Source organism: Lampris incognitus, chromosome 1 (assembly GCF_029633865.1).
Source record: "Lampris incognitus isolate fLamInc1 chromosome 1, fLamInc1.hap2, whole genome shotgun sequence".
Classification (NCBI taxonomy): Eukaryota; Metazoa; Chordata; class Actinopteri; order Lampriformes; family Lampridae; genus Lampris; species Lampris incognitus.
In genome coordinates this window covers 56888773-56908208 of record NC_079211.1, presented here as the reverse complement: position 1 = coordinate 56908208, position 19436 = coordinate 56888773, and the positions used below count along the sequence as shown (strand labels likewise).

Sequence of the window (19436 nt, the reverse complement as noted above, 5' to 3'; positions counted from 1 at the left end):
ACTTGTTCAAATCAGTCCACACTTTCAGCTGCATTTTCCTGCAGCAGTAACACAGAAAATAAAGGTAGTTAAATGTTTGCTGTGATGGATTACCCATCCATCCATCATCCAAACCGTTTATCCCAGTTGGGATCGTGGGGATGCTGGAGCCTATTCCAGCAGTCATTGGGCGGCAGGCGGGGAAACACCCTGGACAGGCTGCCAGGCCATCACAGGGCCTATACATGGTCCTTCCCATGTGCCAGTTCCACATAATAAGGAAACAAACACTTAGGCAGGTAAGGACAGCCGTCCTCAGACTGCCTCACGTTATTTACATATATGTCCAGCCCAGTTTCAAATCTGTGCAAGTTAATTTTCATACCGTACGGTAAACAGTTTTCCATCAGCTTGGAAAATTCAACTTGCCAAGCACAGACTCCTGAATATGGAGAGTTGGTACTTGCAGTACTCGGTACTCGGGGAGAAAGCACTGTCCTCCTTTTCAATTACTTCCACATTCTCACACCCCCTCTGTCTGTTTTCTCTTCCTGTTCCCGTCCCCGTCCCGTTCAACCCCTTCCAGAGAAACGTCTGTGTGTGGCGTTGTGTAGAGAGCAAAGGGTTCATGTCGGAGTAACCGGGCCCTTTGTATCGGTGTTTATGATCCCTGGCCTCTGACCTGAAGGCGATGGGTCCAAGGAGGAAGTCATCGAAGAGCCAGCCTGTAGGTGTGAGCAGCACTGCTGAGCTGGTGATAAGACATGATGACCCAAAAGACTACATCAATGAGCTCTCGCACGAAGTGCTCTGCCATATATTCAGGTAGTGTACTCGCCGCTCTTCCACTCCTTGTTCTGTACACCCAGTCATCCACTATGTGTAGTTCTTCACCGTGAAACTCTTCCACTCCCTGTTCTGCACACCCAGTCATCCACTATGTGTAGGTCTTCACCGTGAAACTCTTCCACTCCTTGTTCTGCACACCCAGTCATCCACTCTGTGTAGGTCTTCACCGTGAAACTCTCCCACTCCCTGTTCTGCACACCCAGTCATCCACTATGTGTAGGTCTTCACCGTGAAACTCTTCCACTCCTTGTTCTGCACACCCGGTCATCCACTATGTGTAGGTCTTCACCGTGAAACTCTTCCACTCCTTGTTCTGCACACCCGGTCATCCACTATGTGTAGGTCTTCACCGTGAAACTCTTCCACTCCTTGTTCTGCACACCCAATCATCCACTATATGTAGGTCTTCACCGTGAAACTCTTCCACTCCCTGTTCTGCACACCCAGTCATCCACTATGTGTAGGTCTTCACCGTGAAACTCTTCCACTCCTTGTTCTGCAAACCCGGTCATCCACTATGTGGAGGTCTTCACTGTGAAACTCTTCCTCTCCTTGTTCTGCACACCCAGTCATCCATTATGTGTAGGTCTTCACCGGGAAACTCTTCCGCTCCTTGTTCTGCACACCCAGTCATCCACTATGTGTAGGTCTTCACTGTGAAACTCTTCCACTCCTTGTTCTGCAAACCCAGTCATCCACTCTGTGTAGGTCTTCACCGTGAAACTCTTCCACTCCTTGTTCTGCACACCCAGTCATCCACTATGTGTAGGTCTTCACCGGGAAACTCTTCCACTCCCTGTTCTGCACACCCAGTCATCCACTATGTGTAGGTCTTCACCGGGAAACTCTTCCACTCCCTGTTCTGCACACCCAGTCATCCATTATGTGTAGGTCTTCACCGGGAAACTCTTCCACTCCTTGTTCTGCACACCCAGTCATCCACTATGTGTAGGTCTTCACTGTTAAACTCTTCCACTCCTTGTTCTGCACACCCAGTCATCCACTATGTGTAGGTCTTCACCGTGAAACTCTTCCACTCCTTGTTCTGCACACCCAATCATCCACTATGTGTAGGTCTTCACCGTGAAACTCTTCCACTCCCTGTTCTGCACATCCAGTCATCCACTATGTGTAGGTCTTACCGTGAAACTCTTCCACTCCTTGTTCTGCAAACCCAGTCATCCACTATGTGTAGGTCTTCACTGTGAAACTCTTCCACTCCTTGTTCTGCACACCCAGTCATCCACTATGTGTAGGTCTTCACCGTGAAACTCTTCCACTCCCTGTTCTGCACACCCAGTCATCCACTATGTGTAGGTCTTCACCGTGAAACTCTTCCACTCCTTGTTCTGCACACCCAGTCATCCACTATGTGTAGGTCTTCACCGTGAAACTCTTCCACTCCTTGTTCTGCACACCCAATCATCCACTATGTGTAGGTCTTCACCGTGAAACTCTTCCACTCCCTGTTCTGCACACCCAGTCATCCACTATGTGTAGGTCTTCACCGTGAAACTCTTCCACTCCTTGTTCTGCAAACCCAGTCATCCACTATGTGTAGGTCTTCACTGTGAAACTCTTCCACTCCTTGTTCTGCACACCCAGTCATCCACTATGTGTAGGTCTTCACCGTGAAACTCTTCCACTCCCTGTTCTGCACACCCAGTCATCCACTATGTGTAGGTCTTCACCGGGAAACTCTTCCACTCCTTGTTCTGCACACCCAGTCATCCACTATGTGTAGGTCTTCACCGTGAAACTCTTCCACTCCTTGTTCTGCACACCCAGTCATCCACTATGTGTAGGTCTTCACCGTGAAACTCTTCCACTCCCTGTTCTGCACATCCAGTCATCCACTATGTGTAGGTCTTACCGTGAAACTCTTCCACTCCTTGTTCTGCAAACCCAGTCATCCACTATGTGTAGGTCTTCACTGTGAAACTCTTCCACTCCTTGTTCTGCACACCCAGTCATCCACTATGTGTAGGTCTTCACCGGGAAACTCTTCCACTCCTTGTTCTGCACACCCAGTCATCCACTATGTGTAGGTCTTCACCGGGAAACTCTTCCACTCCTTGTTCTGCACACCCAGTCATCCATTACGTGTAGGTTTTCACCGGGAAACTCTTCCACTCCCTGTTCTGCACACCCAGTCATCCACTATGTGTAGGTCTTCACCGTGAAATTCTTCCACTCCTTGTTCTGCACACCCAGTCATCCACTATGTGTAGGTCTTCACCGGGAAACTCTTCCACTCCTTGTTCTGCACACCCAGTCATCCATTACGTGTAGGTTTTCACCGGGAAACTCTTCCACTCCCTGTTCTGGACACCCAGTCATCCACTATGTGTAGGTCTTCACCGTGAAACTCTTCCACTCCTTGTTCTGCACACCCAGTCATCCTCTTTGTGTAGATCTTCACCGTGAAACTCTTCCACTCCTTGTTCTGCACACCCAGTCATCCACTATGTGTAGGTCTTCACCGGGAAACTCTTCCACTCCCTGTTCTGCACACCCAGTCATCCACTATGTGTAGGTCTTCACCGGGAAACTCTTCCACTCCTTGTTCTGCACACCCAGTCATCCACTATGTGTAGGTCTTCACCGGGAAACTCTTCCACTCCTTGTTCTGCACACCCAGTCATCCACTATGTGTAGGTCTTCACCGGGAAACTCTTCCACTCCCTGTTCTGCACACCCAGTCATCCACTATGTGTAGGTCTTCACCGGGAAACTCTTCCACTCCTTGTTCTGCACACCCAGTCATCCACTATGTGTAGGTCTTCACTGTGAGACTCTGCTCTGCCTTTCTCCATCCTGTCTGCTGCGTTTTCTGCTCTACTCTCTCCATGAGATCCTCTGTCACCTTCTAAGATACACAGCACCACTGTATTCTCTTATTCTGTTCTGTTCTGATATCGTACGTTCGAGCCTGTCCTCCATAATATAGACTGTTATCCACCACCTCCTTCTTGTTTTCTGTCCTTACACTTTCTCATTCTCATTCTTGCTTTTGCTCTGCTCATGTTACAAGTGTCAAAAGCTGATGTTGTAAAGTGTCAGCTGAAATAATAGTGTGATATTGATTTTGTGTCCTGTGTGTGTGTGTGTGTGTGTGTGTGTGTGTGTGTGTGTGTGTGTGTGTGTGTGTGTGTGTGTGTGTGTGTGTGTGTGTGTGTGTGTGTAGGTATCTGCCCATGAAGGATATCATGTGTATGGAGTGTCTATCCAGAAAGCTGAGGGAGGCAGTCACTCTGTACCTCCGAGTGGTCAAAGTGGTGGACCTTTGTGCAAGCCGCTGGTGGGAGTATATGCCTTCAGGCAAGGGCTGCAACTGTTATAAATAGGACTGTTAGAGCTACACAACTCTTATAGATAGGACTGTTAGAGCTACACAACTATTATAGATAGGACTGTTAGAGCTACACAACTCTTATAGATAGGACTGTTGGAGCTACACAACTGTTATAGATAGGACTGTTAGAGCTACACAACTGTTAGAGCTACACAACTGTTATAGATAGGACTGTTAGAGCTACACAACTGTTAGAGCTACACAACTGTTATAGATAGGACTGTTAGAGCTACACAACTGTTATAGATAGGGCTGTTAGAGCTACACAACTCTTATAGATAGGACTGTTAGAGCTACACAACTGTTATAGCGAGGACTGTTAGAGCTACACAACTGTTATAGATAGGACTGTTAGAGCTACACAACTGTTATAGATAGGGCTGTTAGAGCTACACAACTCTTATAGATAGGACTGTTAGAGCTACACAACTGTTATAGCGAGGCCTGTTAGAGCTACACAACTGTTATAGATAGGACTGTTAGAGCTACACAACTGTTATAGATAGGACTGTTAGAGCTACACAACTGTTATAGATAGGGCTGTTAGAGCTACACAGCTGTTATAGATAGGACTGTTAGAGCTACACAACTGTTATAGATAGGACTGTTAGAGCTACACAACTGTTATAGATAGGACTGTTAGAGCTACACAACTGTTATAGATAGGACTGTTAGAGCTACACGACTGTTAGAGCTACACAACTGTTATAGATAGGACTGTTAGAGCTACACAACTGTTATAGATAGGACTGTTAGAGCTACACGACTGTTAGAGCTACACAACTGTTATAGATAGGACTGTTAGAGCTACACAACTGTTATAGATAGGACTGTTAGAGCTACACAACTGTTATAGATAGGACTGTTAGAGCTACACAACTGTTACAGATAGGGCTGTTAGAGCTACGCAGCTGGTACAGATAGGACTGTTAGAGCTACACAACTGTTACAGATAGGGCTGTTAGAGCTACACAACTGTTACAGATGGGACTGTTAGAGCTACGCAACTGGTACAGATAGGGCTGTTAGAGCTATGCAGCTGGTACAGATAGGACTGTTAGAGCTACACAACTGTTACAGATAGGACTGTTAGAGCTACACAACTAGAGCTGTCACATTTATTACATAATGGCCTGATCGGGATTGTTTGACCTGATGTGATCATTTTGCATAATGGTTAGAATCATTTCCATTCATTTGTATGAGAACAGCTGGAGGAAATAACACAAGTGTCATGTTTCCATCACTATTTCCACATCTTTTTCCACCGTTTATTGTTTGACCTGCGCTCTTTTAATGACGTCATCTTGTTGCGCCCCTTGCACATGAGCGGTGAATGGGGCAGCGTCCATGAGCTATTTTAGCCCTTCCCGAGCGGAAGCAGAAGCTTTGCAGCAAACGGAAGTCAGACATCAGATGCACTAGACTACAATAGAAGTAAGCAGTTCGTTGTAACTTTCTTCGGTTTTTGCGTAATTTTTTGCCGGTTTGACCTATTTTTTCTAGTGCGCCATGGTGTACATAAAACACAGCCATGCTGTACTGTCTAACGTGCTCCGCGTGTCTGACTTCCTGTGACGCGTCCATAGCGACAGCGGTGCTGTGACATCTCTCGGACGCTGCCCCATTAGCGCCAACAAACTGTTTATCGTGAGACACTTATTCTATAATATTCTATAATACTGGACGACTGCATTTGGACGAGCGTGTGTTGACATTAACATCATGGACGTAGTTGCAAAGCCAAACACCACAGCAGTGCTGTGAGCACATGTTGGTTTTAAGCCAGATGAAAAAGGACAGCTCCATAACTTGGAGGACGCCATTTGTCAGATTTGCAGCAAAAAGGTGGAGGTCAAACGCGCTAATACCACAAATTTAAAAAACTATCTACAGATCCACCACCCCACCCAATTCGCCGAACTTGGAAAGACAGCCACCGCCGCAGTTCCATACCAACAATTGGCTGCCCCTGAAGCTTTCGGATGAGTGTCTAAATATAAACGTGGCAGCACCAGATGGTGCACGTTAACAGACAGTGTAACGCGGCGGTATATAGCCAAAGAGATGCAGCCGTTCAAGTTCAGTTGGGGAGAAAAAGGGGGAAAAGCCAAAAAAAAAAAAAGACAATTACGTCTTAATCACAATTATTTGTATGGCAATTAATGGTCAACTAAAATGTCATGGTGGTGACAGCCCCATACACAACACAGTTTCTGCTAATACTTCATGTTAGTTTGATATTTTTACCAGTTAAACTCCTTTGTCGTCTCTAGGTTTTACAGACAGCAGCTTCCTGTTACTCCTGAAGAAGATGCCGGATTTGGAGCAGCTGTATGGGCTCCATCCTCGATACCTGGAGAGAAGGAGAGTGAGAGGCTACGAAGCTTTTAGCATACCTGGAGTACTGGAGGCCCTACAAGCCTGTCCCAATCTTTTGGTACGTTGAACATCTTTGAGTGATTTGAAGATCACATGCTTGATAGGGAAGGCACAAGATCACGATTTCTTTTTGACCATTTTATTGAGGCAAGAACACATCCTTTCATCCAAGACGACATACGTACACAGGAAGAGTTGAGTTTGTTTTGTTTTTTTTTTTGCTTCCCTTATGCTTAATTCTCTTTGGCTAGTTTCTGTTGAGGGGCGACACGGTGGTGCAGTGGTAAGCATGATCACCTCACAGCAAGAAGGTCCTGGGTTTCAAGCCCGGGGTAGTCCAACCTTGGGGGTTGTACCAGGTCGTCCTCTATGTGGAGTTTGTATGAGGTCTTTGTTGGATCGTGCTTCGTCTGGAACCTCCGCCTTGAGTGATCCTGCCAGGAGCCAAGCTCCGGACGGCATAGTTCTTGGGATCATTGGTGCATTCAAGCATCGTGGCAAGGTGGCGGATCCAGGGGACAAATCGGCTTCAACTGTGCAGAAATATCAATGTGCTCACCACTCCCTTATGAACATGTCGTTTGCATATGCCATGCCCCAATTTACTTCCATTTACATGTTGTTTAGGTGAAACACACCTTAATTCACATGGGTGTTGCCATCCTAACCAAATAAGCAGAAAGCATTGACCGGCTTAAGTCACCCAAGAAGGGCAAAAAAGCAGGTAAATTGAGAAGTGAAAAATTGAATTTCACAGAGGCAGAGATAGCGGTTACCAACCCAGCCACTGAGGATGCACAAGCCAGTGCATTCTTAGTGCTGGTCCCAAGCCCGGATAAATGGGGAGGTTGCTTGAGGAAGGGCATCCGGCATAAAACCTATGCCAAATCAAATATGAGGATCGTAAATCTAATTTCCATACTAGATCGGTCAAGGCTGAGGTTACCAACGACTGACTATTGGCCAGCAGGGTGCTGGTAGAAACCGGAGTCGAATTCCATGTTTGTGCAAACCTATATGGCCAATAAACATGATTCTGATTCTGATTCATATGCCCCGCAAGTTGGGTGGGAGATGGAAGAGAAACAAGAATTCTGGAGTGAGTTGGTGGAGAGTGTATCTAAGTAGGAGAGTGGTGATTGGAGTGGACTTCAATGGACATGTTGGTGAAGGGAACGGAGGTTATGAGGAGGTGATGAACAGGTATGCTGTCAAGGAGAGGAATGTGGAAGGACAGATGGTGGTGGATTTTGCGAAAAGGATGGAAATACAGCTGTGGTGAATACATATTTCAAGAAGAGGGAGGAACACAGGGTGATGTGTAAGAGTGGAGGAAATTGCACACAGGCGTATGCTGAAGTTGTATGAGGAGTTAGACACTAAAGAAGGAGAAAAGGACTTGTACTGATTGGCTAGACAGAGGGACCGAGCTGGGAAGGATGTGCAGCAGACTGGGACAATGAAGGATAGAGATGGAAATGTGCTGACAAGTGAGGAGAGTGTGTTGAGGAGGTGAAGGGAGTACTTTGAGGGGCTGATGAATGAAGAAAATTAGAAGGTTGGATGATGTGGGGATAGTGAATCAGGAAGTGTGGTGGATTAGCAAGGAGGAAGTGAGGACAGCCATGAAGAGTAGAAAGGCAGTTTGTCCAGATGACATACCTGTGGAGGCATGGAGGTGTTTAGGAGAGATGGCAGTGGGGTTTTTAAGTAGATTGTTTAACACAACCTTGGAAAGTGAGAGGATGCCTGAGGAGTGGAGAAGAAGCATACTGGTACCGATTTTCAAGAAGAAGGCCAATGTGCAGAACTGTAACAACTACAGAGGTATAAAGTTGATCAGCCACAGCATGAAGATATGGGAAAAAGTAATAGAAGCTTGGTTAAGAGGAGAGGGGATGATTAGCGAGGAGCAGTATGGTTTCATGCCAGGAAGGAGCACCACAGATGTGCTGTTTGCTTTGAGAATGTTGATGGAGAAGTATAGAGAAGGTCAGAAGGAGTTACATTGGGCCTTCATGGATTTTGAGAGAGGAGAGGAGAGGAGGTGTGGTATTGTATGAGGAAGTTGGGAGTTGCAGAGAAGTATGTAGGAGTGGTGCAGGATATGTATGAGGGCAGTGTGACAGTGGTGAGGTGTGCGGTTGGAATGACAGATGGGTTCAAGGTGGAGGTGGGATTACATCAAAGATCAGTTCTGAGCCCTTTCTTGTTTGCAATGGTGATGGACAGGTTGACGGATAAGATCAGGCAGGAGTCTCTGTGGACTATGATGTTCGTGGATGACATCGTGATCTGTAGCGAGAGTAGGGTGCGGGTTGAGGAGAGGTGGAGGTATATACTGGAGAGAAGAGAAATTAAAATCAGTAGGAGCAAGACAGAATAAATATCCGTGAACGAGAGGGAGGACAGCAGAATGGTAATGATGAAAGGAATAATATATTTTATTAATCTGCGTGGGAAAATTCCTCCTCTGCATTTAACCCCACCTAGCTGTGCATCTAAGAGCAGTGGGCAGCCACCATGCATTGCCCAGGGACATACGCCAGTTCTTTTTGCCATGCCTCGGTCAGGGGCACAGAAAAGAGTATTAACCCTAACACACGTGTTTGATGGTGGGAGGAAACCGGAGCTCCTGGCAGAAAACCACGCAGACATGGGAAGAAAATGCAAACTCCACACAGAAAGGACCTGTGACGGCCTGGAGTTCGAACCCAGGACCTTCTCTCTGTGAGGCAACAGTGCTAACCACTGGGCCTCTGTACTGCCCGTAAATTGACAAATACAGATAGATTTTTACTGACTTGAACTGTAGATTTAAAAAAAAAAATTAGTCTTGACCTTAAGCCAAGCACAAAAAGAAGTGTGCTGGCTTAAAAAAGTAGTGTTCAAAAGACCAGAGGTGGTCCCAGAACATCTGACCTGAGTCCACAGAGGACAGGATCACAGCGCTCATTGAGGAAGTGTCTGTGTCCGTCCGTGTTGCCGCTGATGGGGATGACACCAAGGACACTGCCGACCCTGAAAATGTCTCAACTTTCTGGTGGTCATCCACATTTTCATGAATTTTGAATGAAACAGGCTAATTGGATTTTATTATTGATAGTTCTTTATTGTAAGCTCGGGCAGCAAGTTCATAATCTTCAGTTGTAGTGAGCCTGACAAAGGTCCAGCAGAGTTTTGACCATAGAGGTGCTGGAAAAACAAGAGGGGATATGTCAATGCATTATGGCAATACTCAAACTGTGCATGATATGCTCACTAAGCCAGGTTTCAGTGAGGCACAGGGCGGCAGATCTGGAAAAGTCAGGAGTTTTTTCCATTTGGGAGTAGCAGTTCGTCCATCTCATTGGCCAGAGAGTGGACATTTGCCAGGTGGATTTGCCAGGTGGATAACAAACACTCCTGCTCGCTTACCCCTTCAGCATCTTGGTTGTAGTCAGCACAGGGCTGTACCGATCAAGACCTCAGTAAGACTTTCGTTAAAATGTTCATTTAAAGTCGGTAAAAAAGTTTGTCCAGTGGACAGCTGGAGACTTAAAAGTTCCTCTCTGCTGTATGTGATCTGTGAGTGGGCGCTGGAAACTAAACCCACAAAAACAGAAAAAGTACAAGAGAGCACAGAACCGAGGCGGCCATCTGCGGCGCCATTTTGATGGCGGTTAGGCACTGATAACATTCATCCTTATACCTTCGACTTCCAGCTTCATCCTCATCACTCTGTCTGACACTCTCTTCACCTCCAGCACGCGCTTGATATACTGTTCCTTCAGAATTATCTCTACCCCATTTCTCCTCCTGTCCACACCATGGTAGAAGAGTTTGAACCCTCCTCCCATGCTCCTGGCCTTACTCCCCTTCCACCTGGTCTCTTGCACACACAGTATACCTACCTTCCTTCTCTCCTTCATATCAGCCAGCTCTCTCCCTTTACCAGTCATAGTGCCAACATTCAAAGGTCTGACTCTCACCTCCACACTCCTACCCTTCCTCCCCTCCCGCTGCCTCTGGACATGCCTTCCTCCTTTCTTTTGCCCAGCAGTAGCATAGTTTCCCCTGGCACCCTTCTGGCCAACAGTACCGGTGGCAGTCGTTTGGCAGGTAACCCGGGCCTTGACCGGTCCAGTATGGAAGTCTTGATTTATGATCCGCATATTTGATTTGGCAAAAGCTTTACGCCAGATGCCGTTCCTATCGCAACCCTCCCCATTTATTGAGGGTTGAGACCAGCACTAAGAATGCACTGGCTTGGGTGTCCGAGTGGCGTTGGCAGTCTATTCCCTTGCCCTTATAAACAATAGTTGCCTAACGACTTAAACCAATGACCAGTTTCATATGCAAATATGGATGTGACCTTTAACTAGAATTTCAAAGTAAACGGGTGGATGAAAGGATGGATGTTAACTTAAATTACTTCTTCATGTCCACTTTAAATAGAAAACAAATGCAATTAGCACTGTCTTAGTTTGCTAAACTGTTGTCTAGAGAGCAGTGAAGCAGCCATCGGCCTCTTTCAGACTGTTTGGTAATTACAAGCTGGAGTGACCTATGAAATTGATATGGTCGAGGCCACACTTGACTTTCACACCAGGTCACCAAATCTCGCACCAGGTCACCAAGCTGGGAAAGTTGCTTGTGGTGGTGAACTATTATATCACCACCTAAACCTAGCCACTGTAAACTGCTTTGTTATTTTCAGGGTGTAGAGACCTCCCATTTGGAACTTGTAGAGGCTATATGGAACTACATGCCCGAGGTCCACATACTGGGGAAGTTCCGAAACCGAAACGGGGCGTTTCCTATTCCTGCTGAGAACAAACTGACTATTCCCATAACTGCAAGGATCCAGACCTTGCATTTAGTAGGTGAGTAGAAAAATGGTGGAATTTATTAAGGAGGGAAAACGGTCTACATCGTTTGGAGAACTAAAAGTTTTGGAGCAGAGTTGGAATCTTGAAGATTCTGGGTATGTTCTTTTGTGAGATACAGTACCTTGCAAAAGTATTCAGCCCCCTTGACAGTCGTCACTAATTTCTGGATTAGAAAAGATACTCACACATCTGTTCCTGAACAACATTACTGTTGTGAAGCCATAAGCTCTGATAGCATGTTCCCACAGCCAGCATAACTTGTTTCACTGTTCACTGACTTTTTTGTAAATAAATCAAAAACTAATTAAAAACCTGGCAAAATAAAGGATAATGATGGGACCAAAGCCCTTTTTTCTTTCTATTCCTTGCCTTACTACCATAATCGATCACTTGGGAATTTTTTTGTTCATGTATGCAGTGCATCTGTGAGTCCTTAAAATGGTGTCTTAAATTCAGTTTTACAAATATTAGACCTTACGAGTCATTAATTGTCTTAAATTTTAATTTATGAAGTCTTAATTTTTTTATTAACTTTTTACAGCTTTTAGTATCTATTTTCAGTTATTTGAGTTCTGTTGGACTAGAACCAAAATGTGATAGCCTATATAACCCTAAGCCTACCTAATGCTTACCTCAGTGCTAAGCTTTATGTGCTGTAAGACTTACCTGGTTGGGTCATTTGACTCAGAAGAAACTGAATATACAGTACAGCAATCAATAATCTCTTTTGTTGGGAAACCTACTCTAAACTGGGATCTACCTTAAGTGGGCTAGGTATTCTGGTCAAGCTGGTAACAAAGCATTGTGGGGAACCTACTCTAAACTTGGATCTACCTTAAGTGGGTTAGGTATTCTGGTCAAGCTGATAACAAAGCATTATGGGAAACCTACTCTAAACTGGGATCTACCTTAAGTGGGTTAGGTATTCTGGTCATGCTGGTAATAAAGCATTGTGGGGGATCTACCTTAAGTGGGTTAGGTATTCTGGTCAAGCTGATAACAAAGCCTTTTGGGAAACCTACTCTAAACTGGGATCTACCTTAAGTGGGTTAGGTATTCTGGTCAAGCTGGTAACAAAGCATTGTGGGAAACCTACTCTAAACTGGGATCTACCTTAAGTGGGTTAGGTATTCTGGTCAAGCTGATAACAAAGCATTATGGGAAACCTACTCTAAACTGGGATCTACCTTAAGTGGGTTAGGTATTCTGGTCATGCTGGTAATAAAGCATTGTGGGGGATCTACCTTAAGTGGGTTAGGTATTCTGGTCAAGCTGATAACAAAGCCTTTTGGGAAACCTACTCTAAACTGGGATCTACCTTAAGTGGGTTAGGTATTCTGGTCAAGCTGGTAACAAAGCATTGTGGGAAACCTACTCTAAACTGGGATCTACCTTAAGTGGGTTAGGTATTCTGGTCAAGCTGATAACAAAGCCTTTTGGGAAACCTACTCTAAACTGGGATCTACCTTAAGTGGGTTAGGTATTCTGGTCAAGCTGGTAACAAAGCATTGTGGGAAACCTACTCTAAACTGGGATCTACCTTAAGTGGGTTAGGTATTCTGGTCAAGCTGATACTTGTTTTTCACGTTGTCTTTTATGTGAATTAGATTTTCCAGAATTAAAACTCGTAAGATCATACTTTATTGCCTCTCCTCAGCATAGCTGTGTTTTGTGTTCTTTCTTGCTGTCATGTCTTTGTTTCTGTCTCTTAGGAGTTAATGTCCCAGAGATTCCTTGTGTGTCCATGCTGCGCCACCTCTACCTGAAGTGGGTTCGTCTCACCAAGCCCCAACCTTTTAAGGACTTTCTGTGTGTTAGTCTGAGGACATTTGTCATGCGTAATTGTGCTGGACCAACAAACTCTCTCAAATATGTTCCACTCGTAACGGGCTTGGCATCGGCCCGTAATCTGGAGCATCTGGAGCTCGTGAGGGTTCCTTTTCTGGGAGGGCTGATTCAACATATTGTGGAGGACAGCTGGCGATCAGGTTAGACATGTTTGTTTTTCAACTAGACTTTCATTCCTTGGAGGGCTGACAGCTTCTGAGATCAGGATTCTTTCTGCCCCTCCGGGTTTGGGTGCCAGTTGAATAGTTGAGTGAAGTTTTTGGTGTGTGTCAGGGATCGACCGATTATCGGTATGGCCAATTATCGGCTTAGATATTCATCATTTTTCATATTATCGTTATCAGCATATTTTCATTGGCCAGACGATTAAAAAAAAAAAAGTCCACCGCACAACATGCGCGCGTCCAATGCAGCCTTCACTCTCCCGAAGCACAGCACGACACTCACTCCAACAACACAAACACACGAGAAGCATCGAGGAGTCAGGCCACTTTGCTAAGGTAAGAGGAGCATGCCAGATGCCATGAAACCCACTCAGTTGGTAAGAGGAGCATGCCATAACTAGAGTTAAAAACAAACAAACTCCGTAAGGTTAGTTTCTCCATCTCTCTCCCCCTCCCACACACACACCAAAGAGCACAACATCGGTCCAACATGAACTTGACAACAGGTTGTCAATTCAAACAGAGAACACAATTTCCACTGCTGTGCTTCACATTCAAATGTAACTAGGCTAAAAGAAACAAGCTAGTGTGTGATATTTCATGTATTTTCTGTTTTACACAAAATTCAATCAAACATATGTTCATTTAAAGGTGGCCTTGTGTTGGGTTTGTGTCGCTGTAAATTTTGGCGCAGAATTTTTTACATTTACTGCAACTGAATCTACTACTTTCGGCTGCTCCCGTTAGGGGTCGCCACAGCGGATCATCCGTTTCCATTTCTTCCTGTCTTCTGCGTCTTCCTCTGTCACACCAGCCACCTGCATGTCTTCCCTCACCACATCCATAAACCTCCTCTTTGGCCTTCCTCTTCTCCTCTTCCCTGGCAGCTCCATATTCAGCATCCTTCTCCCAATATACTCGGCATCTCTCCTCCACACATGTCCAAGCCATCTCAATCTTGCCTCTCTTGCTTTGTCCCCAAACCGTCCAACCTGAGCGGCCCCTCTAATATAATCGCTCCTAATCCTGTCCTTCTTCGTTACTCCCAGTGAAAATCTTAGCATCTTCAACTCTGCCACCTCCAGCTCCGCCTCCTGTCTTTTCGTCAGTGCCACTGTCTCCAAACCATATAACATAGCTGGTCTCACAACCATCTTGTAAACTTTCCCTTTAACTCTTGCTGATACCCTTCTGTCGCAAATCATTCCTGACACACTTCTCCACCCACTCCAACCTGCCTGCACTCTCTTTTTCACCTCTCTACTGCACTCCCCGTTGCTTTGGACAGTTGACCCCAAGTATTTAAACTCAAATGCCTTTGTCACCTCCACTCCTTGCATCCTGACCATTCCACTGTCCTCTCTCTCATTCACGCATAGGTATTCCGTCTTGCTCCTACTGACTTTCATTCCTCTTCTCTCCAGTGCATACCTCCACCTCTCCAGGCTCTCCTCAACCTGCACCCTACTCTCGCTACAGATCACAATGTCATCCGCGAACATCATCGTCCATGGAGACTCCTGCCTGATCTTGTCCGTGAACCTGTCCATCACCATTGCAAACAAGAAAGGGCTAAGAGCCGATCCTTGATGTAATCCCACCTCCACCTTGAACCCATCTGTCATTCCAACCGCACACCTCACCATTGTCACACTTCCCTCATATGTATCCTGCACCACTCCTACATACTTCTCTGCAACTCCTGACTTCCTCATACAATACCACACCTCCTCTCTCGGCACTCTGTCATAAGCTTTCTCTAAATCTACAAAGACACAATGCAACTCTTTCTGGCCTTCTCTATACTTCTCAATCAACATTCTCAAAGCAAACATCGCATCTGTGGTGCTCTTTCGTGGCATGAAACCATACTGCTGCTCGCTGATCGTCACCTCTCCTCTTAACCTAGCTTCTATTACTCTTTCCCAAATCTTCATGCTGTGGCTGATCAACTTTATACCTCTGTAGTTGTTACAGTTCTGCACATCGCCCTTGTTCTTGAAAATCGGTACCAGTATGCTTCTTCTCCACTCCTCAGGCATCCTCTCACTTTCCAGGATTGTGTTAAACAATCTAGTTAAAAACCCCTCAAAGTATTCCTTCCACCTTCTTAGCACACTCTCCTCACTTGTCAGCACATTTCCATCTCTATCCTTGATCGCCCTAACTTGCTGCACATCCTTTGCAGCTTGGTCCCTCTGTCTAGCCAATCGGTACAAGTCCTTTTCTCCTTCCTTAGTGTCTAATCTGTCATACAACTCACCATATGCCTTTTCCTTTGCCTTTGCCACCTCTCTCTTTGCTTTACGCTGCATCTCCTTGTACTCCTGTCTACTTTCTTCATCTCTCTGACTATCCCACTTCTTCTTTGCCAACCTCTTCCTCTGTATACTTTGCTGTACTTCCTCATTCCACCACCAAGTCTCCTTGTCTTCCTTCCTCTGTCCTGATGACACACCAAGTACCTTCCTAGCTGTCTCCCTCACTATTTCTGCAGTGGTTTTCCAGCCATCTGGCAACTCTTCACTACCACCCAGTGCCTGTCTTAACTCCTGCCTGAACTCCACACAACAGTCTTCCTTCTTCAACTTCCACCATTTGATCTTCGGCTGTGTCTTCACTCGCTTCCTCTTCTTGGTCTCCAAAGTCATCCTACAGACCACCATCCGATGCTGCCTAGCTACGCTCTCCCCTGTCACCACCTTGCAGTCTCCAATCCCTTTTAGATGGCGCCTTCTACATAAGATATAGTCCACCTGTGTGCACTTTCCTCCACTCTTGTACGTCACCCTGTGTTCCTCCCTCTTCTTGAAATATGTATTCACCACAGCCATTTCCATCCTTTTCGCAAAATCGACCACCATCTGTCCTTCCACATTTCTCTTCTTGACTCCATACCTTCCCATCACCTCCTCATCACCTCTGTTCCCTTCACCAACATGTCCATTGAAGTCCGCTCCAATCACCACTCTCTCCTCCTTGGGTACCCTCTCAGCCATGTCGTCCAACTCATTCCAGAATTCTTCTTTTTCATCCATCTCACACCCAACTTGCGGGGCATATGCGCTGATAACATTCAGCAATAAACCTTCAATTTCCAGCTTCATACTTATCACTCTGTCTGACACTCTCTTCACCTCCAGTACGCTCTTGACATACTCTTCCTTCAGAATTACCCCTACCCCATTTCTCCTCCCATTCACACCATGGTAGAAGAGTTTGAACCCACCTCTGATACTCCTGGCCTTACTCCCCTTCCACCTGGTCTCTTGCACACACAGTATGCCTACCTTTCTTCTTTCCATCATGTCAGCCAGCTCTCTCCCTTTACCAGTCATAGTGCCAACATTCAAAGTTCCAACTCTCACCTCCACATGCCTACCCTTCCTCCTCTCTAGCTGCCTCTGGACATGCTTTCCCCCTCTCCTTCTCCTTCGCCCAACAGTAGCATAGTTTCCACCGACACCCTGCTGGTTAACAGTACCGGTGGCGGTCGTTGGTAACCCGGGCCTCGACCGATCCGGTATGTAAGTCTTATTTATGATCCGCATATTTGATTTGGCAAAGATTTTACGCCGGATGCCCTTCCTGACGCAACCCTCCCCATTTGTCCGGGCTTGGGACCGGCACTAAGGATGCACTGGCTTGTGCATCCTCAGTGGCTGGGTTATTTACTGCAACTGAATATCGGCCCTAAATATCGGCTATCGGCCTCCACAACTTACCAATAATCAGTATAATCAGTTTGTGCTATGTTTATCTGTTGTCTTGTTTCACCCTGTTTATTGTAAAGCCACTTTAAGTGTTAGAAAAGTGCTACATAAGATTGATTTTTTATTATTATTATATTATCATTATTATATTATTATCATCATTATCATTATATTATTGTTATTATTATTATTATTGGTATCAGCCCTGAAAACAAAACCCATATCGGTCAACCCCTGGTGTGCGTAGGGCATGTCTTTGTACAGTAGTATCTTTCTGTGTGTTCTGTACGGTTGTGTGTTCCCTCAACACAACATTGTGTGTGCATGTGTTTGTTAACCATTCTGACTTGCTCCTCATTATATCTAGAGTGCACTGTAGTAATAGTAGATATGTAGTAGTGCATATGTGTTATTGTTTTTGTTGTTGTTATTTTCATAGGGGGCTTCCGCAATCTGCACACCATAGTATTTGGCGCATGTAAGAATGCTCTAGAAGTGGACCTAGGCTACCTCATCATCACTGCTGCTCGCAGGTACACATTAAAAGCACGCCCTAAAGCCTTCAGAAGGAAAGAAAAGATACGTCTCGATGTGTTTCTGTTATGCAACATAAAATTAGATGCTTCACGTTGAGATTTAGTAGGTGGGGGATTCAGGTGACTCGCACATGGTTAAACATGTTTTGCAAGCGAGTGCCTATCAAGGTGACTCTTCTGTGCAGTAAATGAGCGGGTCAGACTAGTTTCTATAAGGCGGCAAGGGTTTCATTAGTATTTTGGCGTGATATCTTAGATCTGATCCTTAATATATGACAACCTTGTTTTCAAGGAATTTCCCAAGACACAAGTGACATCGTTAAGTTGTCAATCAACAGGGCGTCCGGGTGGCGTGGCGGTCTCTTCCGTTGCCTGCCAACACGGGGATCCCGGTTCGAATCCCCATGTTACCTCCGGCTTGGTCAGGCATCCCTACAGACACAATTGGCTGTGTCTGCGGGTGGGAAGCCGGATGTGGGTATGTGTCCTGGTTGCTGCACTAGCGCCTCCTCTGGTTGGTCGGGGCACCTGTGGTGGGGGGGGGACTGGGGGGAATAGCGTGATCCTCCCATGCGCTACGTCTCCCTGGTGAAACTCCTCACTGTCAGGTGGAAAGAACTGGCTGGCGACTCCACATGTATGGGAGGAGACGTGGTAGTCTGCAGCCCTCCCTGGATCAGCAGAGGGGGTGGAGCAGAGACCGGGACAGCTGAGAGGAGTGGGGTAATTGGCCAAGTACAATTGAGGAGAAAAGATCAATCGACTTAGGAAATGCTTTACTGTAAAAGTTGTGTAGACTTGTAAATGACTGCATGTTTGTGTAGTTCTTTTCTAGCTTTAACCGCGACTCAAAGCACTTTATAAATAATTAATACCTCATATTCACCCACTCTCATACACAGTCATACACCAGTGACGGTGTCAACCATGCAAGGTAACAAGCAGCTCATTTGGAGCAGTTAGGGGTTAGGTGTCTTGTCAGGGACACCTCACACCTCAACATTTTTGCCAGGAGGTGCTGAGGATTGAACCCGCACCCCACCAGTTACACCGCTGCACTTGATGGACTGAATAAAAAAAAATCTGCTTCTATTCATTCTGCGCACTCAGTGCATTGACTCTGTGCACTGCCTGTTTGCACCTGCGTCCTGTCGGAATTGAACTTATCTTTATGGCACTTGATGGTGTTGGACTATAGATCCTTGCTTGTGTTGTATCAGCTCTCACATGTGTGTCGCTTTGGATAAATGTGGGCCAAACAAAATTGTAACTGAATTTAACATTGGTGTGCAAAATGTTATCTCAGAACGCACCACTTATCGGACTTTGTCTTGAATGGGGAACAACAGCCAAAGACCATGTCAGCCACCGGTACTGTCAGCAAACCACAAGAAAGCACACCTTCAATGGGCACGTGAGCTGTAGCTGGACTGTTCAGGAGTGGGAAACAGTTGCCTGGCTGGTCGACTCCAGTTTCCTTTTGCATCATGCTGACTAAGTTCCTCCCTTCACAGCCGCAGTTTATCCACACTCGGCACAATGACACATCATGTCACAGGGCATGTTATGTCGCAGAGTGGTTCCAGGAATATTATAGCAAGTTTTCTTTGCTTCAGTGGCCTGCACAGTCCCCGGATCTCAACCCAGTTGAGCATCTCTTTGGGACGAGGTGGAAAAGGCTGTGGCAGCAGCAAGACTGTGCAGCCCTCCACTTTGCAGCAACTGCACTGCAGTTTTCA

At 45.9% G+C, this 19436-nt stretch overlaps 1 protein-coding gene across 2 annotated transcripts in view; it reads left to right on the top strand.

The window, feature by feature from the left end:
- The window catches only part of fbxo38 (F-box protein 38), an 82192-nt gene that overhangs the window by 15243 nt on the left and 47513 nt on the right, over positions 1 to 19436 (top strand). For both annotated transcript variants that reach the window (XM_056284033.1, XM_056284025.1), the window contains 6 exons: positions 566 to 804; positions 4016 to 4149; positions 6460 to 6623; positions 11265 to 11430; positions 13149 to 13424; positions 17601 to 17694. In XM_056284033.1, coding sequence (XP_056140008.1) covers positions 671 to 804; positions 4016 to 4149; positions 6460 to 6623; positions 11265 to 11430; positions 13149 to 13424; positions 17601 to 17694 — 968 coding nt within the window. In that variant the 5' untranslated portion in view covers positions 566 to 670. The remainder of the gene's footprint in view (positions 1 to 565; positions 805 to 4015; positions 4150 to 6459; positions 6624 to 11264; positions 11431 to 13148; positions 13425 to 17600; positions 17695 to 19436) is intronic.